Raw genomic sequence first — 27,771 nt, 5'->3', positions numbered from 1 at the left:
ATGATGACGCAAGATGGAATGTAGAGGAGACAAAATTGTTTATTTTTTCATTACAATTTTTCTATGACAAATTGAGTGGAGAGATCAGCTACAACTTGCATCTGCCCAACAGGAGAGCCACAAGAGCATCTTACACATTTAGAAAAAGCAAGCAAAAAACAAGGGGGGAGTGGCAAGCAGCTCTAAATGTATTCCAAACAAGCGGATTCCTCTACTGAACCTTCCAAAGGTCTGCAGAGAACGCTCTCCTCCTTTATAGACTATGCCACATGCCTTTTAAAGGAGTGGTGGTGGTGGTTAGGCTGCTGTTAGCAGTTGCCTCCAAGAGACTGAAAAATATACCATTACCGGCCAATCAGCCCACTCAGTGCTAATGAGCGAGAGATACTTTTTTATATATAATATACGACATTCATGATAAAATCTCTTCAAGACAAAAGACTTGTGTTCAATCTTATCCTGATATGAATGACCACCTAAAGAAAATTTAAGACACTTTCTATACAGCTTCTCTTAAGAAGAGCTTTGGGCACTTAAGTTTGAAATGAAAGTTCCTAGAGTATTTGTACTTGATATTACTCAGTGAGAAGCTATTCAGTGACCTTGAATTACTAGTTCAGGGTTGAAGACTGTTAGGAGGAGCTAAGCAAGGATTTTAAAGAAGTGTATTTCAATATACCCATCGTAACTCAGGGCATGCTACAACTCCCTTCCCCAACCTGGTAGTTTTAGATGTTTTAGACTGCAACTCCAACCAGCCCCAGTCAACATGGTGGGCACCAGGTTGGGGAAGGATGCTACAGTTTCAATGACATCTCCAATATACTTCTGTATCTTTCACAAGCTTACAGACACACCATGGTTTTTGAATGGCAGCATCTTGTTAGCAATCCCAAGCAGGTGTAGCCTTCTCTAGATATCCTGATGCTTATCTGCATTCCAAAGTATTCAACCCAACCAGGAGGGTGGGGGTGGGGTTGTAGTCTAGGACATGCAGCCTATTCACAAATGTATGTTCAAATTCCTGGTGCCTTTTACTCCCCCGTGTTCACCAGCTTTTCTATTGTGTTGCTCTTCATGAACCAGATTTCATCTAGTTTAAAATAAAGCATCTTCAGCGAAGTGTGCTTGGCTCTGCATCAGAACAGCTCTTTGTTTAATCTAAAAGTTGTGTTCTGTGTTATCCGTGCTGTCTCGCAACCTTAGGGCTGGGCTCCAAAATATCAATGGAACATTTCAGATTTATCTAAAAAGATACTGGAAGACTTCATTTACCAACTAAACAATGACGTTCCAGTTTGTTCAACTAACATCTACCTAGCTTACCTCCACCTTCCTGTCCCGAAGGGCTGCTCCATGCCTTCTGCTTGCCAGGCCAAAATAGACGCCAATGCAGGGTCAGCTCTTTTTATAAAACACTTTCCATAAAAGTCTAGGTAACCAGAATCAATCTGTGCAGAGACCAAGCTTCTCATAGCAGAGTAAGTTTCGTAACAATGGTGGGGAACCTTTTTGGCTCGGCGTGCCAGATCTTCATCTCCCCACAACCCACAGGTCAACTCTTGACAGGTGGATGATCCTGGCCACCTGCCAAAGTTGGCCTATGGGGTTGGAGGGAGAGAGTGACCAAGCAGGATTCAAACCCCTGCCTGTCAGCTGTTGAGCAGGAAGATCAGTCGTGCTTTCTGCAAGGGCAGGTTGAACTTGCCCCACACCCAAGGTTCCCTGTTTTATCAAGAGATCTACAGGATTTTTCTGTGCTGAGAAACGAGTGTCAGAGTAGCTGTGACTTGATTTAATAGTGGGGTGTGGGGAGAGGCCATATTTGACAAGTTGATGAATCTCCAAAGCAACCTTGAGCAGGAAAGATCTCACAAAAATCATGGTCACTTTCCTTACACCCGCAAAAGAAGCTGGGAATTATGTAAGGTGTGGGAAAACAAGAGAAAGAACTTGTAACAATGTATCGTGAAACTACGGTACCTGAATGGGGTTGCTCAGACCAAAATCAAAACTGTGGCCGTTTATAAAATATAAAGTGGAGAACCCAATCATACCTTATAGAAATACCCATTTCCACAGTTATAACTTCCCAATGACTCTCTACTCATTGGAGCCCATCTAACCCAAAGTGATGTGGACCTGCTACGTTTCTTTAAAAAATGCAAATCAGGACAATTTTGCTATATTCCCACATCCCCACAAGAAATACTACGGGGATCATTAGCCCAATGCAAATTCCGTGGTAACTTCCCAACTACCTAGCACTTCCCCCATAAACAACTGTGAAAGATTCTGTTCTCTATGTTGCCTTTATATATATATCAATAAATTAAAAATGGGGAACAGCTAGACAAGTGAATCTAAAAGCATGTATAAAGGGTTCTTTTTTGGAGCGGATAAATAATAGAATTGTAGGATTGGAAGGAACACCAATGGGTTCATCTAGTCCAATCCCCTGCAACTGTGTTAATTTAAATATGGCATTTATAGTTCTTATGCTTAAAAAGGAATAGCATGTCAAGTAACCAGATGTTTGAAGAGCTCATACAATGCTGGGGCTCCTTAGGTATGTTTTTATTATAACTTTTCTATGGCCTGTATCATTCGAGGAAGGACAAGTGTTTGTTCAATGGTCACTAGTAGCTTTTCAGATTATTTTTTAAAAAGATCTCTGCTCCTTCTTATTTAAATTTTAAAGTGTCATTTTTTGTTTTCCTTTTAACTTTCCTGATTTTGTTCCTAATGCCTACAAGACACAGTAGAAAACTCCAGTGTGTTTGTGGGTGAATTTGGAGAGAGAGTGGGAGGTGGTTGTCAGCTGCATTTATGCGCTGCCGGAACTTTTTGCAAAACCAACGGCATCATTATCTCGATCAAACACGGTGTAATAACCGCCGATGAAGACATCACCCAGGATCCAAAGAGGTCCACCAGGCGGTGGGACATCCAAGCCTGAAAATCCACTCAAGCAAAGAGTTTCTCCTTGAACAGTAACCTACAGGGAGAGAAAAGGTGTGGGTTTTTTAAAAACAAGAGAGTGAGCAAGCAAGAGCATATTAGTCTTCTCTATAGTTGCACCTTGTTTGCTTCCTTTTGCAGTTTAGTGTTCAGGAGCACCTAAAGAGCCACCAGTTGTTGAAGAAGATCATGCATACAATCCCTCTTCAATATATATATATATAAGCCCAAACATATCCTTGTAGAAAAGCCATGGTCAAACAATGTTTTATAGATGTGCATTGACCACTTAAGCAGCATTTATTGTCCCCCACAATATTTATTAGTTTTCAGTCCTCTTCCTGCTCCTCCCCAAAAAGGATTTGCTCACTAATCCTTCACTTAAGTAATTGGTATGCAATGAGAGAACTCTCTGTCTTAAGGTTTAACTAACTACCATGTAAAAAGACACAAAGGCAGAGTCCATTGTGCTTTTAAGAGTCCTAGCTATTTCCCTGAAGTGCACAGGATCCAGTGCAGATATAACAAATCTATTACTAGATGCTGGATGAACATCAATAAAAGCATCCAGGGGACCCAAAACTGCTGCGTCTAGGATAGGTTGGTGAGCATTCTTAGGATGATCTCATAAATAGTTTTGAACTTACCTTCAAGGCATATTGATCTGGAGTGAGGGCATAGGATTTCCCTCCCAGGACCAAGTTCACAGTGGGAAGGGAAGACAGCTTATCACATGGAAGCATGTACTGAAAAATAAAAATAAATTGGAAGTATAAGAACCTTGTTGTAGAGCTATGAATTTTGACTCCTGAAGGTGTGTAGACAAGAACTAGCTAGTGACTCCTACACTCCACTTCTCCCTAAAAGGGACTTGTTTAGGCTTTTCTTCCTGGAACAGGGGCACCCCTTGGATTTTTCCTGCTGGCAAAAAACATCTTGTCCCCAGCTGCAGTACAGGGGCAGCACTGAGCCATTATTAGGATTACAGGGAACGTTAAGTTCTCTATAAAAACCCCAAACATTACTACTACTACTACCTCTTACACGTCAATTAGTGTCACATTCTGATGCCTTTCCCACAAAAAAGCCGTATATCTGGGCAGTTAAACAGATGGAAGATCCATATCTTGAGTAGACCTACCTTGCTGCACCTTTTAAGAACTACACAGACAGGAAATTTATCATTATTCAGCAATTCTCAAAGTGCTGAAGCGGCAGCTGAAGCTGAACATAGCAGAATTTCTCCTTCTATGCCATTGGCTGAGGGAGTTGTCTTAGACCCAGCTTACACAGCATGCAAGCTACAAATAAGCCCTTTGAGTGTAAGGGGTTCAGCCCTCACTTGAGCCACATTTTAAGCATTCTTCTCTCAGCCACTGTTCTGTTTGCATGTAATGACAGGATGTCGATGGCGCACCTGCAGAAGCTGCTGATCACAGGCATGCTAACATTACACACAAGCGCCAATGCGAAGCACAACATGTGGGATGTTGACACTGTAAGAAGTCCTGCATGCTGTATAAGCCAGACTGGAGTATGGACCTGAAAATCCTCTGAGGTGGAAGGGAGGGTGTATAGAACTTATTATGGCCAATTCTTCCTAAGCAGGTTTGGTTGTGGGGGGAAAGCTGCAGTACTGTAACATATGAACCGCTTTGAACTAGTAACCAAGCTGCTTTTGAGGTAGCAATCCAAGCTATTGGCTGCATCTGAACCCAATTGAGACCAAAACCAATATATAAAAAGCAGTGCTAGAGAACCTGTGACCCTTCAGATGCTCGACTCCCAAATCTCATCAGCCCCAGCCAGTGTGGTTAATGTGTGGAGTTGAGTAGAGCCGGAGCCTAACAACATCTGCAGGGTCCCAGGCTAGCCAGCCCTGATAGAAGCAGTAGACAGGCTGCACATATGGATGTCCCAACATTAGACCCACCACCTCACCCCATTCCCACATTACCTGTCCTTTAATGATTGGCTTAGCTCCAATGGCTTTCTGCAGTTGCTTAATTTCATCTGTTGGGCCTGTGATGAGGGAGGTCCCTGTGTCTACAATAGCTTCACAGCCATCTTTGCACACAGTCAGGCCATTGCCAACGTCAACCCTGGAAGAAGACAACAATTCCCAGATGTTTTTTGTTTTTTTTAAAAGAATTCAATTCTACCCACCTTTGTGCAGTTGGGTGTAGCAATATCCTCAGCATTGGGGACTGAAATTCTTCTGTGCTACATGGCACAGCATGGAAGATTTTAGGAGAGTGGGGTTTTCTCTCCCCCCCCCCCCGGAGTCCTCGCTTACTGCAAGCCCTACATGGTGTTACACAGCTCCCACTGGGGATATAGAACAATGCTTTGTTGCAGGCAATCTATATGCTAATAAACTATGGACCCCCTTGTGCACCTGTGAAACAAATGAGAGAAGCAACTCACTTGTCCATGTGGATCTGCCAGTAAGCTTTGCGAGTGACGTTCACCCAGGTGAAGTCCCCAGTATAATATTGTGGGTCCACCCCACCGAAAAGCAATTCACCTCCAGTGGCTCCTTTCGGATCCCTAGAAGAGGCAGCACACAAGTGGAGAAGGAAAATGTTAGTACAAAAACGGAGGGAGATCCATAGCTTCAGAGCAATACACTCAAAGAACTGTGGAAATGTAAATGGAAAAAACACGTAAGGACAAGGATACAGAAGTGATGCAGGGCAGGGAAAAGGCCCCCAGAATCCAAGGGAAGCAATGCCATCCTTTGTGTACTTGGCATATTTCTTTAAGTCTGGCTTTCAACAGCTCTGCTATCCTAAGCAGTCCTACCAGTGAGAAAGCCCAAACTGAACTCAACAGATATCTCCCCAAGTAACACGTGCACCAGATCGGGTGGCAATCCTTTATCACGTACACCATGGTGGTCTATCTAAAGAGCTCAAGACTGGTCTGTGTATGGTTTCCCATAGGGCTGCACTGCAAGCCTTCAGACCATTCTGAGCCTGCACCTGTGTCGTGCTCATTTGCTGGTTCCCTGAGCCCTTTCACAGTTGCGGGCATACTCTGCTGGGGAAACCCTTGGCCCATACCCAGTAACAATGGGGCATTTCTTATATGATGCTGCAGGACTCTTTATTCATGATCAGGTGATTTGCACCATATAGTAATCAATATCATGCACTGATTTTTTTGTGCAAATATTGTATTGTGTTGTGGTTTTTTTAAAAAAGAATAAAGAATTGGGTGTGAGTCACAAGACAGAAATGAGACAAAGGACATCAGGACATTTCTAAATGACAAACAAGAACTTCTTTCCTTGTCCATCACACCCTGATATTCCCTCTTCTCCTAATGGATGCCACACATAATCTTTCCATCTTCTTAAAAGGGCTTTATCTTTACGCAGCAAATGTAGGCACCACCACCACACATATGAAATAATTAAGATGTTTCCTTTGGGGATGGAAAGGCCTTTCCCTTTGGTCCTTGGCACACAAGTTAAAGCAAGGTGACATTCTCACCTGTTTAGATAAAAGGAAAACAGGTTCTTCTCCATTAGCGCCTGTTGCATTGCATTGTCAAAGAAAGGCAACACTTTATCCACAGAGATCTTAGGGTATGCCAGGCCAAGGATGCCATCAAACTTTGCAGCAATGAAAGTGATACCAGGCTGCTTGACAGCTTCACCAAACAACTGATTCTGGACAATCAGGTCACCAATCTGGGAGAAAGAGAAAGGAAGGTTGGGAGAACCCAAAACACACACATTTACACCATTATTGGAACAAATATGGTATCATTCTTCTGGTAGTAAGATAAAAACATGCTCAAGTGGTGCCAGGATCTCTCCCTTCTCAATACATGCCATATAAAGGCACATGGAACAAACAGAGCAATCTTGAAAAACATAAAAGCTGATAAGGAGCATGCAGTTGCCTTCTTAGAAACCATGCAACTTCCATTATCTCGCTTTTGTATTCATTTTGTAATTTTTAAGCGATTAAACTGCTTTTCTAAAGCTCAAGGCTGTGAGCAACAACAAACGCAAATGTAACAAAAACCCACAAACACAGAATACAGGAACTAGACACAGAAGCAAATGCTTGCTGAAAAGAGGAAGTTTTATCACCTCTCTGAAATCGCAGAGATGTTAAGCTCTGAACTTCCCCCAGGCAACAATTTTCAAACCTTGGGAGTCAATGTGGCAACAGCTCTGCTTTTTTCTGCTCCTGCCCTTCCTTGCCACAGAGCCACAAAAGTGAGCAATGCCAGGTGAATCTGACCAAAGGCGGCACAGGGTGTGGGAAGGAGAAAGAAATACCATCCAGGGCTTCACATGAATTCATCTAGGCTGTTTCTTCGCCACTCAATTTATGACCAGATATGATGAAATTGTGAGACTTGGCAAAGATTTTGTTTGGTATGTCAGAATTGTTCTTTCTAATCTCTTGCTTGTCTTCCTCACTATTAACATTCAGGAGGAATTTTAAAAACATCCCTGCTCACCCAGGCATTTGATGGTTGAAAGATACTGTTCCTAGCAACCCTGAAATTATTAGATGTGAGAACATGTGGCTATTTTAATATGGTTTTAGATGCTCTTGAAGTTTTTCCTTGCTTTATTTTTTAATTGTGCTGTTATATTGCTTTATGGTTTGCCACCCTAATTGCCTTTGGGGGGAAGGGCAGGACAAAAACTTATTATATGATTATTCTGATTTTTTCTGCTCTGCTAGCAAACGCTCCTAAGAATAAAAAGGGACAAGACAACTTTGCCCTGTAAAAGTTGCTTCATCAGCCAGTGATTACATGCATATCATAGTTAAGTCTCCCTTGCTCCCCTTTCCTTATAACGAGACACAATGGCTGAAGCTTTTTCAGAAACTAAGTTTCAGTGATTGGTGCTAAATGCTGCTTAAAATAATTGTATCACCTTAGTCTAGCAACTTCCATCAACTTAACCTGGACAAGTACAGGCTCCCTTAAGGCCACAGCAGCTGTAGTTTACTTTAGGAGGATTACAAACAAACCAAGGCAATTCTTTCCATACACATGTAGCTTTAAAACTGGCCACTAAAGATGGCAGGCTCATAGAAAGGACTGGCAAAGAGAGCTTCTGGGGCCTTTCATGGCACACCACGAGAAAAGCTGTTTTAATGTGCAGCTACAGGACAATAAATTTGAAACTAACTTCTCCTACCTTGTCTTTAAAAAAAAAAATTGCCACAATGCTGTCATTTACTTTCTGAAGCAGCAAAACAAACCCACAGTGCTCTACATTAAAGCTGATCACTGGCTAGGCAATCTATGTTTTGCAAAAAGCACATCCCATATGCCTCACAATCTTTTGGTACTATCCCCAGGATTTCCTATCACACTATGATATTTTAGTACTCTCATATGGTGGCTGTTGTTGTTTTGCTAAAGACTCAAAGCTTTAACAGCTTGGAGAAGTGAATTATTGGTGATGTACTAACCGTTACATGATCTTGGCTGAGAAATCCTGACAGGCTCCCAGTACCATAATGGATGGCAAAGTCTGTACCATTTTTCACATACGAGCTGGACTTGGAAGAATCATATTTGTGATGCAGCACTGCAGGGGGGAAATAACACGACACACACATATACATAAATCCACATAAATCCACACACAGTCTACCAACTTGGAACACTTGACAAATATTTGAGGAGACACCAACCCCGTGTTCCAGATCAGGGACTGATGGACTGGACTCATTTTATAAACAGAGGCCATGGTTACTTAATAACCACAGCTATATCGCCTTCTGAACATCTTAAGTGGAGAAGCAATGAAGACATCTAGACAGCATATGAACCTAGTCTTCCTCTATAAATTGAACTTTTTATGCCATGCCCACAATGGTATCAGGGATGTTTAGGAAAGCAACTACAGTTAAATTGTAGCCCACCGGGGCTTCCAGAGAAAGGTGGTCTTTACCAAATCTTAGCTAGATCTGGCATGGTTGTAGCACAACTAACTTTGCCTGTTTCAAGTCCCATCTGCTGGGAAGAATCATTTTTCATTCCTCTTGAACTAAAGGGACTTGCAGAATAAGGTAGAACGACTGCCAACATGCATCTCTTTACCTGAAAGCATTAGCACAGAGTGCTTTCTAAAGCTCTTCAAACACATGGAGAATTAAGTGGAGAGATCCAATTTGGCTGCTAAATTGGATTTGAAAAGTATATTTTGGGATTCAAGTATACCTGGCAGGTTTGTTTCTTGAAGATTCCCAAGACATGAAAAACCCAGGTACACGTGCTGAGCTCACACACTTTTCAAGAGGGTTGAAAGAAGTTTGAGGGGCTTCATTTCCTATGAGGCACCTTTTTTCCTTTTTTTGTGTGCTATGCATTTCTAGTCAAACAGGCTTTACAGAATAAAAGCTTGCAAAACCAGCTGGGTGTGCATAACAAGCATAGAACACCCTCTTTCAAACCACCTTTAATAAAGTCATTATCCGTTTTCCACCTAAAGCAAGGGTGGCTAACAAGCAGCCCTGCAACTACCGCTGGAATAAAACGCCCACCAGCCCTCCCCAGCATGGCCAGTGGTCAGGATGTTTTAAAACTCCCATCAGTTTCAGCCAGCGGAGTTGCTGCGCACAGGTAAGTTCAGAAGACGTGGTCACAGTGATCTCTACCAATGTGCACAAGGGTCTCATCAGAAGCAGAAACAGCTGCATTTAATTCAGTAGTCTGGGGAGACTCTTTAAATTAGTTAAGAGATGGAGTATATTTTATTATCACTTTAGGCGCTCAGAGGTAAAAAAGGTGGAATGGTTAGCAGACCTGTGTTGCCACCAACTCTGTTTAAGTCAGCCTTTCTCAACCTGTAGGTCCCCCAGATGTTGTTGGACTACAACTCCCATCATCCCTGAGCCCTGGCCTTGCTAGCTAGGGGTGATGGGAGTTGTAGTTCAACAACATCTGGGGACCCACAGGTTGAGAACTGCTGGTTTAAGTGCTCTGACAGATCCTCTGGGAATGAGGGGGAAACACAGTTGACAGCATAAGTTCTAAATCAGTGCTGGCTCTCCAGACGCTGCTGGACTACAAGTCCCATCGTCCCTGACCACCGGGTCCAAGTTGGCTGGGGCCAATGGGAGCCGGAGCCCAGGAGCAGGTTTTCCACTCCTGCTCTAAATGGCAAAATGTTATTCAGAACTAAAGGTTATATTTAAATTTCAAATTGCTTCATATTCCTTGTGCAAGGTTATATGCCTCAATAATATAAGAACAGTGACAGATAGATTTGGCTGACCAGTTTCCAACGTGCTGAGGAGCAGGCATCCCAGGAGAGAGAAGTACACTTCTTTGCCTCTCAAGCAATGGTCAGTTGAATCAAAGTATTCTTAAAAAGCAGCAAGGAGTGGGGAGTCAAGTTGGAAGCAATATTAAAAAATAGTGGACAGGAAGTACCAGGCTTCTCAGAATGAAGCACAGGACACAATCAATGATATGGCAAATAAAATTTTTTTTTAAAAGTTAGTCATTTTCATGCAAAGTAAGAGCTTGGCATAGGCTTTATCACATAAATACACTATAGAGGATTAATGGATGGTGCTACTTAAGTCAGTCAACTGAAGAGATACTCACAGCAAGCAATGTCCAACAAGTGGCACTTGACAGAAGGCACCCAGAGGTTGGAAGAGCCAGTGTCGAAGACCACAGTAAACCTCTGTGGGGGTGTCCCAATGCCAATCTCTCCATAATACTGAGCCTGCAAAATGAAAGTTGAGATGAGAGGACAAAAGGTAAGAAGCTGATCATTCCAGGCTTGCACCAGGTTTGCAAAGAAATAAAATAAGCATCACTTTCATGGTACTGGATTGCCAAATACAACGCTCATTGCCCCACAGTATGGAGGATTACTACTAAGGGATCGTTCTTACCACAGTGTTATTTATAGGATTGAGATAAGTCAGTGGCTACCGCAAAAGAAGCCACCAAACTTACATAACTACCCCACGCCCATATCAAGCTGCATATAGAGAGGGAGCAAGAGTGTGCACCAGGGAGGAATAATGATCAGAGTGTCAGACCAGGAGTAAGCAGACCCAGGTACAAATTCCCACTAAGATATGAAGCTTCCTTTGGGGGTCTGTGAGCGAGTCATTCTCTCTCAGCCTGAACTTCCTTACAGGTTTTCTTGTGAGGAAAAAAATGGGGCAGGAGGGATGGAGGCAATGAAGGTTGCGTTTAGACCCTTAGAGGAAAGGAAGAAGATGCAAAGTAAATCAATAAAAAGAAGGGGGAGTTGGCTGTATCAAGATGAGGAGACTCTAGATGCAAGTCTCATTTGCTTCCAAAAGATGTTGCAAGGGTCACCAGCTTGCATGTTTTTGCTGTATATTTTTTGCGTTTTCGTGGCTTTTTTGTTTCGTTTTGTTTCCGTGACTGTGTGGAACCCAGTTCAGCTACTGATTGATTGATTGTGTGACTGCAGTACATTGTTTATTGTTTTCATTTTATGGATCAATTGTCTCATTAGATAGTAAAATTCATGTTAAATTGCTGTTTTAGGGGTTGTTTTTAAAAGTCTGGAACAAATTAATCCATTTTGCATTCCTTTCTGTGGTAAAGCGCACCTTGGTTTTGGAACGCTTTGGTTTTGGAACGGACTTCCGCAACTGATTAAGTTTGAGAACCAAAGTACCACTGTAGTTATTATAAACTACACTTTGCCTACACTTTGTCATTATGATTGATATCACATGTGGGGCTTAGATGAGGAACCTCTGGCCCTCCAGAGGTTGTTGGATTACAACTTCCACCATCGTACCCAACCATTGGCCATGCTGGATGGAAGAGTTAGAGTCCAGCAGAATAAAGAGAGCCACAGACTGCTCATCCTTGGCTTAAACATGGCAATGTTTAATTGCCAGTGTGTTCGGAGCACAGAGATGCATTATGCCTCTCAATTATTCCCAAGAGTAAGGCCTTAGCCACTCAGAGCCAAGAGATTTCACTCCAACCCTAAGAATGGATTGCTACCATTCACTTATGTGGAAGTACTAAAATGCTCTATTTGAACAAGGGCTAAGCCAACTCTTTACTGCAAGTTCATTCCCAACATCCAAAAATCTAGCAAATGCTCATATGTGATGGCTCCATGATGGATACAACAGGATGTCATCATTCCTCTTCCCTGGTTCCCTTGGGAAAGTGTGCTTGAATTTAAAACAGAGTTTTGTATCCCAAACATGCCCCATACTTATATGCAAATCTCTCAGCAAAACTTCCAGTCATATATTGCAACAGAATGTCTAACTCCCTTTAGGGTGTGTGGGTGGGTGGCTAAGAATGACAGAAGGTGTACCCAATTTCATCCGCAATGTTTGGGGGTTACCGCCTTACAAAGGTAGATTCAAATGTCCATGTTTTGGTGACAATATTTAAACTTCACTTGGCTCAGCCAGTAACTTCATATTGCTTACCAGCACATGTGCTTGCCTATTCAGAGTTCCTGGGGCACAAGTGCACAAAAACTGGTGGATGAGAGGAGCTCCCAAGGCAACAGCTAATGACACAGCCAACAGCTCCACCACTCAGGGTGGGAGGTGCTTTTCATTCCTCTGGTCAAACTACTTGGGTACAAAAATGTTACCTGCGTTCTGTGCCTACAGCCTATGGAGATTAAAGGAAATTATACTGCCATCTCCTCCCTGGCACCTCACATTAAAACCATTATTGTATTAGGGCAGGGTGTGTTTTCTAACCTAGTACCTATATAGCACGTCATATAAGCCAAAGATATTGGGCTATTACTCTTAAAGCATAGCGGAGAATTAGAGGCTGTAAATCACCTTGTAATTAACCAGGACTGCTGCCTTGATATTCATTTTGTACTTAAGCAACTTTTGTTTACAAAGGCCAGTGTTTTATGCAACATTTATCTGTACAAATTCTCTCTCACACACGGAGGAATAAAGTCCTGGATCGTATTTAGAAATCATTATATTCCATTCTTGTCCATGCTCCTAAAGCTAAAGTTGAGGTGCCACATGGTCTCTACACATTTTTTTTAAGTATGCAGAATCTTTGCTGCAATGCGATAAATCCTATGTATTTGCTCACCTGCGCTTCCTGGAATAGTTGCTATACTATGAAGGAACCACCATTCAGGCAGGAGCCTGGCAGCCTTTGCACTCAAATCAGAAGGGTAGTTTAAGTACTTGAACCAGGAAGAGGCTCACATTCCAGATGGGAGGAATTAAGCCGTCTAGAAAGAGGGAGCGGAGTTCAACTAAGTTTTGGTCAGAGTAGACCTACTGAAATTAATGGACCTAACTTGCCACATTTAATTAACTTAATGGTTTTACTCTGAGTAAAACTGAATTGCATTCCATCGAGGCATGGGGAACCTGCAACCCTCAAGACATTGCTGGGCTCCAACTCCCATCAGCCCTAGCCAAGGATGATGCAATGTGTAAGTCCTCCCAGCATCTCGAGAAAGATTCCCCATCCTGCCTAAGGAGCATGTGAAGCTGCTTATGCTTAGGATGGTCACTTACCAGGACATGCATGTGATGGGAAGGAATTGCTACGTATCCATTTACTCCATTAGGACCTACACTGTTGTGAAACACACAAACCTATTTTTGGGGAGGGGGAAGAGACACAGGGAGGACTCTGGAAGTGAGACACTGCCACTGGAAGACAAGCAGTAACTCCCTCCCTCCCCACCCTGAAACAATGAGTGGGAATTCTGCAAGCAGCAACTAGAGCAATGACACAATGGGTTTTTGCTAACAGCAGCCAGATGGGTCCTACTGTTTAACACGGTCCAACAAGCGGCAGAGTAGAACTAAAAATGAAGTAGCACCTATCCTATGAGAGGGCACAGAACTTGCACACTACCCCTCCCCAAGGTTTTTCCATACCCATTTTTGCTATGTGTTAAAGGGAGAACATTTGTAACAAAAGGTCCACACACACCGCCTTAGCTCCTCTAACACACTGAGTAAATGGAGGTTACTTGCTCCTCATCCCTCTCTAGGGCTGCAGCTACTATGGCAGGGAATATATTCCAGACTCCTCCAACTTTTAAACAAGAGGGAGGGAGACTCTCTTACGTTTCCAAAGACATCCTAGCAAACCATGCAGTCAGCATTTGACTCAATTGCTCAATGAGACATAAACATGTTCCCTTTCTGCTCCAGCATAAGCACCAGTGAGTGCAAAAGTAGCGTACATGCTGAACCAACAAGGATTAAGTAGGTCTTTACGCCTTTTGCTTCCAGTGCATGTACTGACCATAGAAAGGGGGGGAAAGGGAGGGGGGAGAGGACTTTCCAGTTGCAAAGAGCTCTTCATCTACCACAATCAATATCCTGTAGCCTGCTGAAATTTGCACTTAATGGAAGAATGCTTTGGATGTTTCCTCCCTCCTCAGCTGTCATGGCCATAGTATGCAACGGAAAATAAACCTCACTTCCCTGACTTTAAAAAACCCCACAAAAACTTATTGGAGCAGGATTCCTACTAAACTGATTAGGTACAGCTTGCTGTTCCCATCCGCTGGCAATTGCTGCACCTCAACAGTGGGGAAAGCTGCGCCTCCTCCCATTTTTGCTGATCCAACAGCTATTACAGAAGTTCTGCCTGGAGAAAGAAGAAAGGGTGGCAACCCAACGCACATGGCATTTTTTTTTTTGCTCCAGAACAGGTTTGTGAACTTTGCCAAGTGTTTTCCTGGCATGAGTAGGCACAGTGCACTTATTTTTTCATCTTGAGAAACACAAGCATTTTTTCCTACTCATTTACATTTGAATGTGTTGAAAACTGCTGATGTGGAGCTACTGGTTGCTTATACCCCTCTTCAGGTATACCTGCCAGGAGATTGCTGCAATCCACAGCAATATCTGGATTGGGATCGTCAATCTGGGATGAGCAATAATTGACTGAAGGCTGGCAAAAACATAGTTTCTCTTCTCCTCCCTACCACTTTTGAAAGCAAACTATAAAAAGGGGATCATGAGCTGCATTGATCACAGTCTGTTAAGGCCGTTTCTAAGCTGTCTGCTGCAGATATAGGGCTGCCACTATATATAAAATGCACAGAGAAAAGAAGAGGAGGAGGAGTTTGGATTTGATATCCTGCTTTATCACTACCCGAAGGAGTCTCAAAGCGGCTAACATTCTCCTTTCCCTTCCTTCCCCACAACAAACACTCTGTGAGGTGAGTGGGGCTGAGAGACTTCAGAGAAGTGTGACTGGCCCAAGGTCACCCAGCAGCTGCATGTGGAGGAGCAGAGACGTGAACCTGGCTCACCAGATTATGAGTCTATCGCTCTTAACCACTACAGCACACTGGCTCTATACCAATTCCCTAGCATTGGTGTCTCTACTGAGCATTTACCTGATGCCACCACTAATGCACCTAGTCCATCCTGCCTCTGTTCTGCACTGCAACCCCTAATAGTTGCACCTGGGAGGCTTCTGTGTGTGGTCATCCATGCATTATACAACTAGAATTGTAGAGTTGGAAGGGACCATAAGACTCCTCTAGCCCAACCTTCTCTTTTGTCCAGTGTCCACAACCCTGAGATTTAGAGTCACATGCTCTACCACCTGAGCTATCCCTTTGCCAGCAAGAGCAAGAGTTAAGACATACATCAAGTGAAGGATTTCATATTTGGGTGGCTCACTTGAGTTCGGCAATTAAAGATAAGAAATTCACTTCACTTCTCCCTGCCTAATATAGACAGGCCATTGTGTAACAGCCACCATGGGGACTGCTTCTAAAGAAAGATGGAATAAAGCCAAGACAGGTATGAAGCTGTTACAACACCTAAACAGATTGAGTTGGTGGGGGGCAGCCTTACTCTAAGTAATATTAATTGGAAAGCTGACTCAGAAGTGTCTTGTTCTTGCAAATTGCAAATGAGGTGGTGTTTAGAGGAGTGGCAGCAACCTGGCTAGGAGGGCTAGGCCTTAGGCTAACAGGGAGTTCCTCTTGGAAATATACAGAAGAATGATCTCCACCTGCACATCAAGCCAGAAAACTGACAGAGTGACTTTTCCCAAGTTTAATTTTGACCACTTTAGAAAGCTTTCACAATTACAACCTTGACCACCTTCGCAGCCTTAAGGAAGGGTGAACATCCTATCGGCCGTAAACAACAGTAGCACCCATGGACCTGCCATTTTTTGTATCCACGGAATGTGTCTAGTGGCGTTGGGTTCCTTTTGCTTTGGGTACAAGAGGTGCTGGATTCACATCCCAGGCAAAACCTTGCAACTTTGCATTTTATAATGGGAGAGCATCCAGGTTCAGGCTCCAACGTAGCCATGTAGTAGGTCTGAAAACTCTGGAGAGCCTCTGCTAGCCAGGACAGACAAGAGGGAGGTAGATGGGCAATGGGTTGATGCATGGGAAAGCAGCTTCCTTTGCAGGATGCTCCACTGTGAGAAGCTTGGCTAGGCATAGCTATAAAAGCACCAGGAATATATATTTTTGCCTGTGTGAATGAGTGCGGAGTGGTCTGGGTGTGTCAGAACGAGCTTCCAGTCCACTTCGAGAAGATTGCCCAAGTTTGCTATTTGCCAACAGCAGCAGAATTTTTTAAAAAAACCAAACTGACAGTAAGAAGCTTACAACAGTCATGAAGCAACTTTTCCTTCCACTTTTGCCATTTTCAGAAGGAAAGGTGATGCAAAATAGGAGGATATAGCAAAGATTCAATGTGGTGAAAGGGGGACAAGACTGACCAGCTGATGTTGGAAACAACAGCATCAAGCTGAGGTTTGTTTTTTTTTTGGGGGGGGGTTGTAGAAGAAAGAAAGAAGAACTAGCTGAAGCCAACCACTTCTATATTGGACTTGTCAAATTCATCCAGATCTCTATTCACCAGACTTCCCCAACCTGCTGCCTTCCACATGTTTTGGACTACTCCAAATGTGCGAGGGCTGATGGGAGTTGTAGTTCAAAACATCTGGCAGGTCCCACATTGGATTAGTGTGCTGCCTTGTTCTGGTGTAGCAGCCACCTAGTCCAAAGCAGCCTCACTTTGTAATGGTGGCTCAGCATAGCCATGGGTGTGCCCCACCCTAGAGGCTAAATGCAATCTAAATTAGGACTGGGCTGTAATTTGGAAGAAGTCTTTTAGAGTACTCAAATGAGAAGTCAACACTGCTTCCCATATTAAGCTCAAATATCAACCTATGTAAACAATCCCCTTGCTTGCAACATTCATTTAAAAAAAGGGGGAGAGAATCTTCCAGATACATAATTCTAGCAGAGCAACACCCAAAACTGTATGCTCCAACAGGATCTGAAATGTGCCCAGAAGAATTAAAGCTTTCCCTAAGAACACAAGGGGGACCTGCAAGAAAATGTGGTGTGGAACGATTCCGTTCAGGATTCCAACCACCCTGTTCCCCCTCCCAACAGGCAGTCAGCATTCCATGCCCACTGAGCATGCTCAAGCGTCATCAAAGCATTTTTCTGGGGTCCCTCCATGGGATTCTCTTGATAAAAAGAGTTGTTCAGGTCTGCAGTTCCATTGGAAGGCTACTTAACAGGGCAAATGAGTTAGCAAATCCAGTTGTATACATGAGGAAAACATTGTCGCATGGCAAAAGGATTTATAAGCTTCTGGACTATGTGTGTGTGTCACAAGAGAGAGCTCATCAGTAAGCTATTATTTGCACAATTATCATGTCAGGAGCTCTGTTACAGTTTATCTGTCTCATGACTAGACTTCAAAATAGATACACAGCCCTTTTGTAGATAAAGCTAACTGAAACTAGCTGGGTTTTTGTACCACAACCATGAATCCCCCATAGTCTTATCTCCTCATGGAACAAGACAAATGGGGAGCATTGCAGGGTGGTAAGAAGGGGGCAGGGAGCAAGTCTTAGATGTAGCACTATTCCAAAGCTAGCCCCAATCCAGCCTATGCGCAATACCCTGCACACATCAGAGGCAGGAGGGTGAAGCCTTGTTGTCACTTTTTGTTCATTTAAAAAAGTTTTTTAAAAAATCACTGGTAGCGCAATCAAACTTTTACAGTGCTTAAGATCTCATTTGCCATTCTTCACAAAACAGGAGATAAGGCACAAAAAGAACCATTTAATATATTCTGCTTGTCCCGAAAGTGAAAGGGATATATCTGGGAGCAATCTATTCTCTCCCATCACTTTTCTCCAAGCCACTAGTTTTGAAGCTTGCAGTTTAGACACAGTTTTTGGGAGAATGCCTACCATCTACCCGTTAAATTCAGCGACACTTACTGTTGCGGGGACAGGAATAGAATTGTTTGGTGATCAGTTGCCTATTACAGCTGCTACAAATTTCAAGTGCTTCTGGTAACAGAAACACTTTAAGAAAGGCATTTGTAATTTCCTGCAAAAAATATACATTTCTCATGCCGCGTAACAAACCCAAAAGCATTAAAAAAGCTTGGGACGTTCCTTAAAAGTTTCTAGATAATTATCATTTTCTGAATATACAGGGAGAAATTTAGCAGAGAAAGTCCCTGGTATATGTTCTTGGAAGGGTGAAGTATAAAGGAAGCAAAGCAAGCAGAATATCTACTGATTGCCTTTCTCCAAGGGAAATAAGGACAATCAGGTTTGTGATGCCTGCTCTCCTCTCTGGTCCATCCTCCAATATCTTCAACTGCTCCAGTGACCTGCAGTCTGGAGGAAGTTACAGATCCTACTCTTGAGGCACAGAGGCGCATAGTGATCCACTACCATTGATAACTGCCCCAAACCCATGTGTTATTTCTACATGGCAGGCAATGGAAACGAGGAAAGGTATGACTGCTTGAGGGTCTCGAGTAGTTCCACACCCCTGAAGAGCAGCCAGTTGCATTTCCATGCACAAAACTCGACATTAAAAGTATATTACTACCAGCTGCATGCTGATACAAGCTTTATGTAAACTGTTAATTATAGGATGGGGGGGAAGAAAGGCATATATTTGGTAATTTCTTTTAGGACCCTGGGTTACGGAAGGTTTTAGTGTGGCCTTGTAGCAGCTGAGAGAGAATACTGACCCTGCTCTAGGTCAGTGCAGTAGTAGCCTGAGAAAAGGAGTACACAGGGGTTGCCACACACAACTCAGAGCATGTGCTTGCCATTTGCAACGTGGCAAGAAAAAAATGGCAATGCAGTCCAGCACCATTTTCTTCTTTCTCTAATAACCGTAAAAAACTTTCTAGATGGACTTCAACTCCCATTAGTTTGGAGGACTGATCTACACATTCAGAGAAGCACATGATCCAGTGCTTTTAAGACTGCAAGTATTTCAGGACACAGGTATGGGCTCAAGTGTTTAAACAGCACCATCTGCCACTTGAAGTCAAGTATGTCATGGGAAAAGATTCCAATCCATGTTTCTCTCTGGTCTGTTGCCAATACATGCAATCTGATAGGTTCTATTTGTATTCATTCCAAATGTTGAAATTCAGTTTTTTTTTAAAAAAATGGCATGAGACAAAGCCTTCTTCAAATAGGGAAAAAATGGTTTCGGATCAGCTATGTATTGCACAACCTTCACCTTGCACATTTCAACATCAGAGGTAGAGCTTGATTAAACACTTCTGTCCCCCTGCTTGTAGAACTCCCTTGGGATTGGCAAACAAAGAGGACAAGTCACAGGAGAAAACTGGGTGGCTGACAAGAGCCTGGGGCAGGGGGGGGGGAGGAAGAGAAGCCAAGATACTTGCTTTCGCAAGAGACAAGGCACACACAATTCAGAGCACAGCAAGCCCAGGCTGCACCTCAAGCTGGAGAAGCAGCCCCCAAACTCTCAGGCTTCAGCTGCTATACTGGCCACTCACATAACTTCCCCATCTGTCACAACTCTCTCCAGACACAAGGATGTCCCTTTAGGATGTTCAGCCTGGATTTCTGCAAGTACTGTGGCAAAAACCCTCCGCAAGTCTAACAGCAGGTGTTTGGTAATTCTGAAGGAAAAACAAAAGCCATCCTCCCATATTTAGAACGCCTATCATGGACAGAACGCTGATGTCCCACCCTACTACAGGCCTCTATGATTGGGTCAAGGAAGTGACTGACTGTGGCCAACTGTGAATGCAAGAATTAAGAGAAAGGGAGTAGCAAGCGTGTGGTGATGGGCAGAAGTTATGTAGTTAATTTCAATTCAGGAAAATGTGTACAAGGACAGGGAAAGTCAAGAGACCATATGGAAAGATCTTTACAGTCTTGTGATTTTAATTTGACAATTTTAATAAGACAATTGGATCCTACTGCTTATAGGTTTTACTGTATGTTGTATTGTGGTTTTAAATAAAGAGGCCACACTATAACTACCTTCCCATGTCAGCAGTGGCCCACTTTCAAAGACAAGGGTAGGGAAGCTTTTCTGATAGGATGGGCAGATCTTCATCTCACCCAGCCCAGCAGGCCAGTTGACAGGCATGTGAGGCAGCTCACCTGCCAATCACCTGCCATCAGGTGATGCTTCCCCCGAAGCCCTAATTCTCAGGACTTCAAAGCCAGCAAATCACAGGGCTTTCAAACAGCCCTTTATAAACAGCCTTGTACCAGGCAGCACTTCAAAGGAGGAACCAGGTTGTTCCTTCAGTCAAGCAAGGTGTGCTCCTACCCATCCATCAGCTGATGGGAGAATGGGAAGATGCCTTCAAATGCAACACACAAACATCCCGGGCTTCTACTTCAAAGCTCTGTGGTTTAAGGAGAAATGCTGGGTGTGTTGGTACTGGAGGTACACTCCATTCTGCCCAAAGACAACCAGAAGCTTTGAACTATGAAGTCAACATTCAGATGGCTTATTAGAATACATATAGAATACATATAGAAGGATCTGGCAACTTCTGTTTCAGTGTATCTGAAGAAGTGTGCATGCACACGAAAGCTCATACGAAGAACTAACTTAGTTGGTCTTTAAGGTGCTACTGGAAGGAATTTTTTATTAGAATACAGTTATTTACAGAAGTAATTCTATGCCATCATATCATAAAAACTTTCTATACCACCTTATCATAAAATTTTAACAGCATGTATTGTGAAAATATAAAATGTCATTTTAATAAATTAAGTTTTGAAAATACAGATAATCAGTAAGGTGACTCCATGATCAGAAATCAAATATTTCTGGTCATGAATTTAATGCCTGCTGGCATTAAAAAGTCTTCAAGAGATGCTTGAAAGTCAGAAGTGAGGATGCTTGCCAAAATGGTTTCGCAGCAAGAGACCAGTGACACTAAGTGCTTGACTTCTAGTTGAGGCCAGTCAGGCTTTTATAACAAGACTCCTTCCTCCAACTTTAAGATTCTACCTGATGATCATCCAGCAGAGCCATCCATACCAAGTACCATTTGGGCTTATTCTCACATTTGCTAAAATGACCCAACAGTTCACCACCTGTACAGTGGTACCTCGTGTTATGGATGGGATCCATTCTGGAGGCCCGTCTGTAAGGTGAAATGCCCATAACTTGAAGTACTGCGTCTGCACATGCGTGATTTAGCGCTTCTGTGCATGCGGCGAAACCTGGAAGTAACCAGTTCCGGTACTTCCAGGTTGCTGCGGGATGTAACACAGAAAGATGCAGCATGAAGCAGACACAACACGAGGTATGACTGTAGTTCTAAGAACTACTCAAAATATTTACATGTAAATTCCAATAAACCTGGATGAACTTGGTTTTAAGATTGAGCATCACATTTTTATATGGAATCTTTTCTATTACTTCTCTATTGATGCAACTTGGCATCATAGCACATCACCTAGACCAACCTAATCATGAAAATCTGCTAAGAAGTGCAAGTTGGCCTTATACACTTCCCTGCTCCAAAAAAGCACTATTACCTCACCAATTCAGATTCTGAATGTATTCTGTTTACTTATCCCTTGGCTTGCAAGCCAGTATTACATTATGGCATCATTAAATCAGCAGGAAGGAGGAGAGATGGCTGTTACAGCACTTTACAAAAAAAAAAGTTCAGAGTGGGAAACGGTCTGCGGAGACTGTAGCAAATTTCATTTCAAGCTACAGTGGCCTCTTTTCAGAGTTCAATGGTGGCACTTTCTCTGCGATTTATAAAATGGCAAGAAGAATTCAGTGACAAGTTATGACATCCTAGCACTGATGGGTGGTCTGCATCAAAATCCTATTAGGGAAGAAGACTGGACCAACAGCTACTGTGAATCTTTGTTAACTGGATTAAGTTTCAGCCTGTTCAGGTATGAGTCATCCTTTTAAAGTGTGGAGGAAGTGACGTGGGGAGCAGAAGGGTTTTCCAAGAGGAATGCAACTGAAGCCAGTGGGATTGCCAGAAAACTAAGTTCTGCTCAGAAGCTTCTAGTTCTAGCCTTATACTCGGTCCTGCAGCCCATGGTTATCACACTGTTAAGTCTACGCTTGGCCTTCCCCTGCATGTGAAGACAGGCTGTGGCGGATTCAGCAGGCAAGACCAGGAGTGGATCCAATGGTCAAGAAGGTGCTTCGGCATGTGCTGTAGATGGAAGTGAGGGTCAGGTGGGGCTCATAAACCTGGGAAGGTAGCCCATCTAGGAGAAGATCCTAAACCTCCGCTGCCTTGTGGGATATCTTCGGGAGAAGAAAAGGCTAAGGAGTAAACACCACGCAAATCTGGAGTGGAGACCCCAAGACGGCTGGATGGGGCATTAAACACCTCCTTCCAGCAACTCCTACAGTGAAGCTGGTGCCAGACATATTGGTTTCCTTTGGACCACATCAGCGAGGTTGAGACGGGGGGGGGGGTGTCTTGCCTTCAGGTTTTTCCAAACACATTTCCCAGGCTTGGGCCCTGGGGGATGTCACTTTGGTGATGCTAATGCAGCAGTTTGACATCATCCCTGGAGGCGCTCTCCACTGTCTCTTGAGACAAATGGATGCCAAGAACAGCAAGTCTTCTCTTGCTCATTGCGAGCGTTCTTTCTTCAATGTCAAGATCATCCGAGTCATAATGGCTATGATCCTACATGTCAAGCCCTCAGGAGCATCCTCCATATCTTATCCAGTCTTAAGCTTCCTTGATTTCCTCATACCCCTCCTACACATTCCCATTTGCTTCAACAATTACCTTTGCACAGGGCAAACAGTCATTATCAGCCTGCCCTATCTCCCACAAACACACGGCTTCTCTAGAAAAGGAGGCCATGCCCCAAGGAGTGCAGCGCTTCAGTGGGAGGAGAATTCACATGGTGCTGATACACTGAAATGCTTCTGGGATGACAGCACAAGTTCTCTGCATGCCAAGCCTGCCTAATGAAGAGGAGGATGTGCAGTTGTGACCCTGAAACCCTGATTGCCGGGTGTTTACAAATACCACTATGGATAATTTTCAAGGTCAGTTTTAAATGTGACCTTCTCCCTAATGGTTTTATTCACTGACACAGGCAAGGACAATAGCAGGGTTCCTGGATATTGCTCTACCACACAGATCCCAGTCGCCAAGAAGGAAGAAACAGTCAAAGCATTAGGAAGAGTGACAATCAACTACTACAACTACTATACTTACATCCATGTAGTTCTTCAAAGCTTCTGGGGTTGGTGCGCCCACACCAGCGCCCCCAAATTTGTATTTCAGCATTTCCCCCAACTCATTCAGGTCTTGGACATTGGTCCCATATTCTGTGTAGATGCTGCGCATGGAGGGGAACTTCTTCAATGGAATTCTGTCAAGCAGAAACAATTTGGGGACCATTATCAATATTATCTAGTTTCAATTACAGTAGTACATCTGGTTAAGTACTTAATTCGTTCCAGAGGTCTGTTTTTAACCTGAAACTGTTCTTAACCTGAAGCACCACTTTAGCTAATGGGGCCTCCTGCTGCCGCCGGGCCGCGGAGCATGATTTCTGTTCTCATCCTGAAGCAAAGTTCTTAACCTGAAGCACCATTTCTGGGTTAGCGGAGTCTGTAACCTGAAGCATATGTAACCTGAGATACTACTGTACACAGCCAAAGATTATCTCAGAGAAGTTCAAAAGAAATACATCTCTCTTTGCAGCAAATGCAGCAACTTTCTCTTTTGTCTTCATATCAAAAGAACAAGCAGCTAGGTTCTCCATTGGGGTTTGCTTACTGACATGGCTCCTGTGAAGTTCATGGATCCTTGCTAGTCTACCCCTACAGGGAATTTGGCAGCATTTATGGGAACCTCCCTACTGGATCCAGTTTTGAAACTTGATTTCATTTTTTTTTTGTATGTTAGATTATGCTGGGAGGCTATCCTCAGGGAAATTTGCCAACTAGCTTTTGATTATAATACTCTTAAATGGCACCTTTCATCTGCAGATACCAAGCAGCTTTTAAAGCTGACAAACGAAAGTACCAAAAGATAGCAGATTAACAACTGAACACATCCTGTGCCTGATCATTTTTATCACCCAAAGAGCCATATACGGTATGTGCCCCAACAGAGTATAGCAGCAACTATACTTCCTCTTATAATTCTTATTCCATGTCATCCATAACCTGGTGCTCTTAGTAATAACAAATGCATTAACAACAACCTGCCTAACACTTCACAACTTTTAGCTTGTTTGCCTTTGTGTAACAAGATGCAGCCTCCTGGCAAGCTTTTATCCTGAGGAGGATAAAAGAACCAGCTCCAATAAATCACAATGCTTCTTGTCTGGCAGTTTGCTTGAGCAGCCTGGGAAAAGGCTTTGGAACAGCAGCATCGCCCCAAAGCCACAGGATGCTGAACAGACATCAGAGCAAGAGTTTCTTTTCGGCTAGGAGTCACTCATACTTTAATAAAGACAATTCCAGCAAAGCAGTTCAACCCAAACTGGAATTTGCAGAAAATCTAGGTTAGGTGTTTTCCGGTATATCCTAGGGGTTTGAGTTCAATGGAATATACCTGAAGTCAAGTGTGTATGGTATATGCAGTGTTAGATACTACCAAGAGTCAGTGGAACTATCTGCAAGTTTATGATCCCTTCAGATGACAGTAGCCATAGAAGCAGAACTACACAATTTTTGGCTGGCTTGAGTGGCCAACTTTTCTTCTGCTTCTTCTTTTGCCACCATCTTCGAGCATGTATAGAGATGGAAGGAGGGAGTCAGCAGCCAGCTTCTCACCATGCCAGGGAAGAAGTAGCAAGATCTCCATACACACACACACAAGGGAAAGGGGTGGAGTGGAGTTATCTTTCCCACCCTGGAACTTATAATGGGCATTTGAAACTGGTTTTTTAAAAAAAGTTTTGATCAACTGTGTGAAATACACTTGACCTGAGTATTGACTTGATTAGGACAAAGATACACTAATCAGCAACAGATTTGATACATTGCTAATGGCAAATTAGTTTTATTTCACTGGTTCATAGCTAACAATCACTTATATACAAAAGAAACTAACAAATTATAACTTCTTGCAAAAACATAAGCTACCACCTGGCATTCTTGGTTTCGTGGAATATTTGAAACAATGGTCTACTAACAATAACTGACCAGCAGCTTGGCCAACCCAGCATAAAGCAAGAGACTGCTCCCACCGCAGATTCTCTGCAATGCATGGAAAACAGAGGCAGAGAAGGTAAGCATGTCTCATTCTGCTGGGTATTCAGAGCCAGGCGGACAAGAGTTACTTGTCACCACTGCTGAAACACTTTTGTGGATCTCAGGAGATGAAGTGACCTATTTCAATTACAGCTCATTCTTGGAACGTTCCCTTTCTATGGGTATGACCCTTTCTGAAATAATTCAGTCTTCTCTGCAACTGGCTATGGCTCATGTTTTTAGCTGTTTCAACATGATTGGAACATTTAGTACTAACAGAAAGCAAAGACTGGGAAAGCTATAACTTTGGTCAAGCTAGACCCAAGTTTTAAAGCACTGCCAACCACGTAGGAGGCACTTTCTACATGTCAGAACATCAGCCATCAAACTCGTTTGCTTACTATGAACATGTGATGGCGTTAGTCTTTATCCGAGTGCCATCTCTTCAAACAGGTGTTGTCTCATGTGTGTGTGAAAGCAGGGGTGGGGTGGGTGTGAGAAACCAAGTGAGCAGAGTTTTACAATGCCTGTGCCTATAAAAATCTACTCTTGGAGCTCTGTTTCTTATGTGATCCATCAGTGGGGCACTGTCTCAATGTTCAAGGCTCCTTACCTCAAGCACTTGGTGCTTGCAGTTTTTCTGAAAGTATGTATAAACTAAGCAGCGCTTTCACATTCACTAGATTAAGGCTGGGTTATTTGGTTTTTTGGGTAACATCTATTGTTCTTAACCAATTCTATTGCTTTATTCTTTTTGTAAACCACTCTGAGGTTGCTATTTTTATAGTCAAGCAGTATATAGACTGTATGAAATAAATAAGTCCTGTTAATTAGTATCTGAGAAAGGAGAAGATTCACAGGCCACTCAGGACTACTTCTCATGCTCAAGTTGCAACCCTAGGTACACTAACATGGAAGTAACCCTCACCAAACTAACTGGGTCTCTCTCAGTAAACCTGCACAGAATCGTCTTATCAAAGACAACTTGCCTACAGAGCATAATACCTCCTGAGGATGTTACTTCTTCCAATAACTAACTTCCTGCCACACATCAACTAAATCTTGGTTTGCACAGCAGCTTGATCTCTAAAATCCTCCCTCTACCTATCCTCAAATCTTGATGCCCCCCTCCATTACATTTTAGATGGAGTTGGCACAATGAGAGCCAGGAGTATCACAAAACTGGGTACCAAGGGGGGTGGCAGAAATTATACCCCGACAACAACAGCCTGTATTCTTTGCTACAACCCTAACCCCTTACAAGGAAGTGAATTTCGTGTTATTTTCTTAAAAGATAAAACATGCTTGGAGGGGAGAGGCCTACCAGCATATTTGGGCAGATGTACACACGGATCCACACATTAACCCTCCTTGTGTTTGAACCCTCAGCACTTCCCCTTCACGGAAAGGATCCTGCTCGCTCGTCTGAGAGCCCTGCAACCGGGCAGATGACAGCAGAGCCGCCCAGCCCCTCCAGATCCCGCAAGGCTGCAAATCGAGGGCAGCACGCCACGAGCTGAACTTGACGGAGCCCTCGAGATGTCCGCTCTTTCCGGACACGCCCTCCCGGGTGAGAAGCCAAGCCAGGATCAACACGGTTGATCAGCAGACACGGGGCTCCATTTTACTCCAAACACAACAACCCTGTAGTTTCCTCCGGAAGGTTGCAAAGCTTTCCTTATCTCCCCCCCCCCCGCCGCCCCATCTTCTTTCCAGTCTCCTCCGCCAGCCAAGGAACCCCGAGCGCTTGGCGACTGTGCGAGAGGAAGGCGACCCTCACCTGATGAGCGCCGAGCTAGCGACCACCAGGGACGCGAGCAGGATTAAAGAGCGGAGCCCCATGACGACGGCAGCGGCTGGGCTGGATCGTAGCAACTCTCAGGTACCGACGGGGAGCAGATGCGCTTCTCGTGCTGCTCCAAGTCCGGTCTGTTTTGCACACCCGCAGCCCTCCCGGTATTAAGGGGAATGACTGAGCAATACAACCCCGTGACTGCTTGGTCAGCTGACCGCCCGAAATGTGCCTCTCTCGCAGTCACGTGGTCCCCGGAGGAGGAGGGGGAAGGTCTTTAACCCGGTAAGTGCCGTCAGGCATCAGGAGAAATGCTCCCGTCTCATTACAGCAAAAGCTGAGCCAAAAAAAGCACATGCCTGTTTACGCACATGCGATTTCCGCGAGAGTTGGTTGGCTGCAGAGGAGGAAGTCCGCGTTAAGCGCTGGCGCTGCTGCACCCGGACACCCCCAAAAGTCACACGGCTTTGCTTAACATTAGCAAATGTTGGGTTCCTGTTTTTTGTCACGCACCTGATTCACAACTTAGCATTTTGTTCTA

At 43.7% G+C, this 27,771-nt stretch overlaps 1 protein-coding gene across 1 annotated transcript; it reads right to left on the bottom strand.

Moving 5' to 3' along the window:
* Nucleotides 1-16: 16 nt before the first annotated feature.
* On the bottom strand, nt 17-27,569 carry CTSD (cathepsin D). Its single transcript, XM_083490092.1, has 9 exons — nt 27,219-27,569; nt 23,448-23,604; nt 10,561-10,684; nt 8,415-8,533; nt 6,459-6,658; nt 5,389-5,511; nt 4,919-5,063; nt 3,609-3,707; nt 17-2,998 (listed from the first exon to the last, which is right to left on the bottom strand). The coding sequence occupies exons 1-9, from the start codon at nt 27,278-27,280 to the stop codon at nt 2,828-2,830; spliced, it is 1,200 nt and encodes a 399-aa protein (XP_083346218.1). The 5' UTR covers nt 27,281-27,569; the 3' UTR covers nt 17-2,827.
* Nucleotides 27,570-27,771: the final 202 nt, after the last annotated feature.

Source organism: Podarcis liolepis (assembly GCF_965112155.1).
Source record: "Podarcis liolepis genome assembly, chromosome: 1".
NCBI classification, from domain to species: Eukaryota; Metazoa; Chordata; class Lepidosauria; order Squamata; family Lacertidae; genus Podarcis; species Podarcis liolepis.
This window is presented reverse-complemented; position numbering and strand designations above follow the sequence as displayed.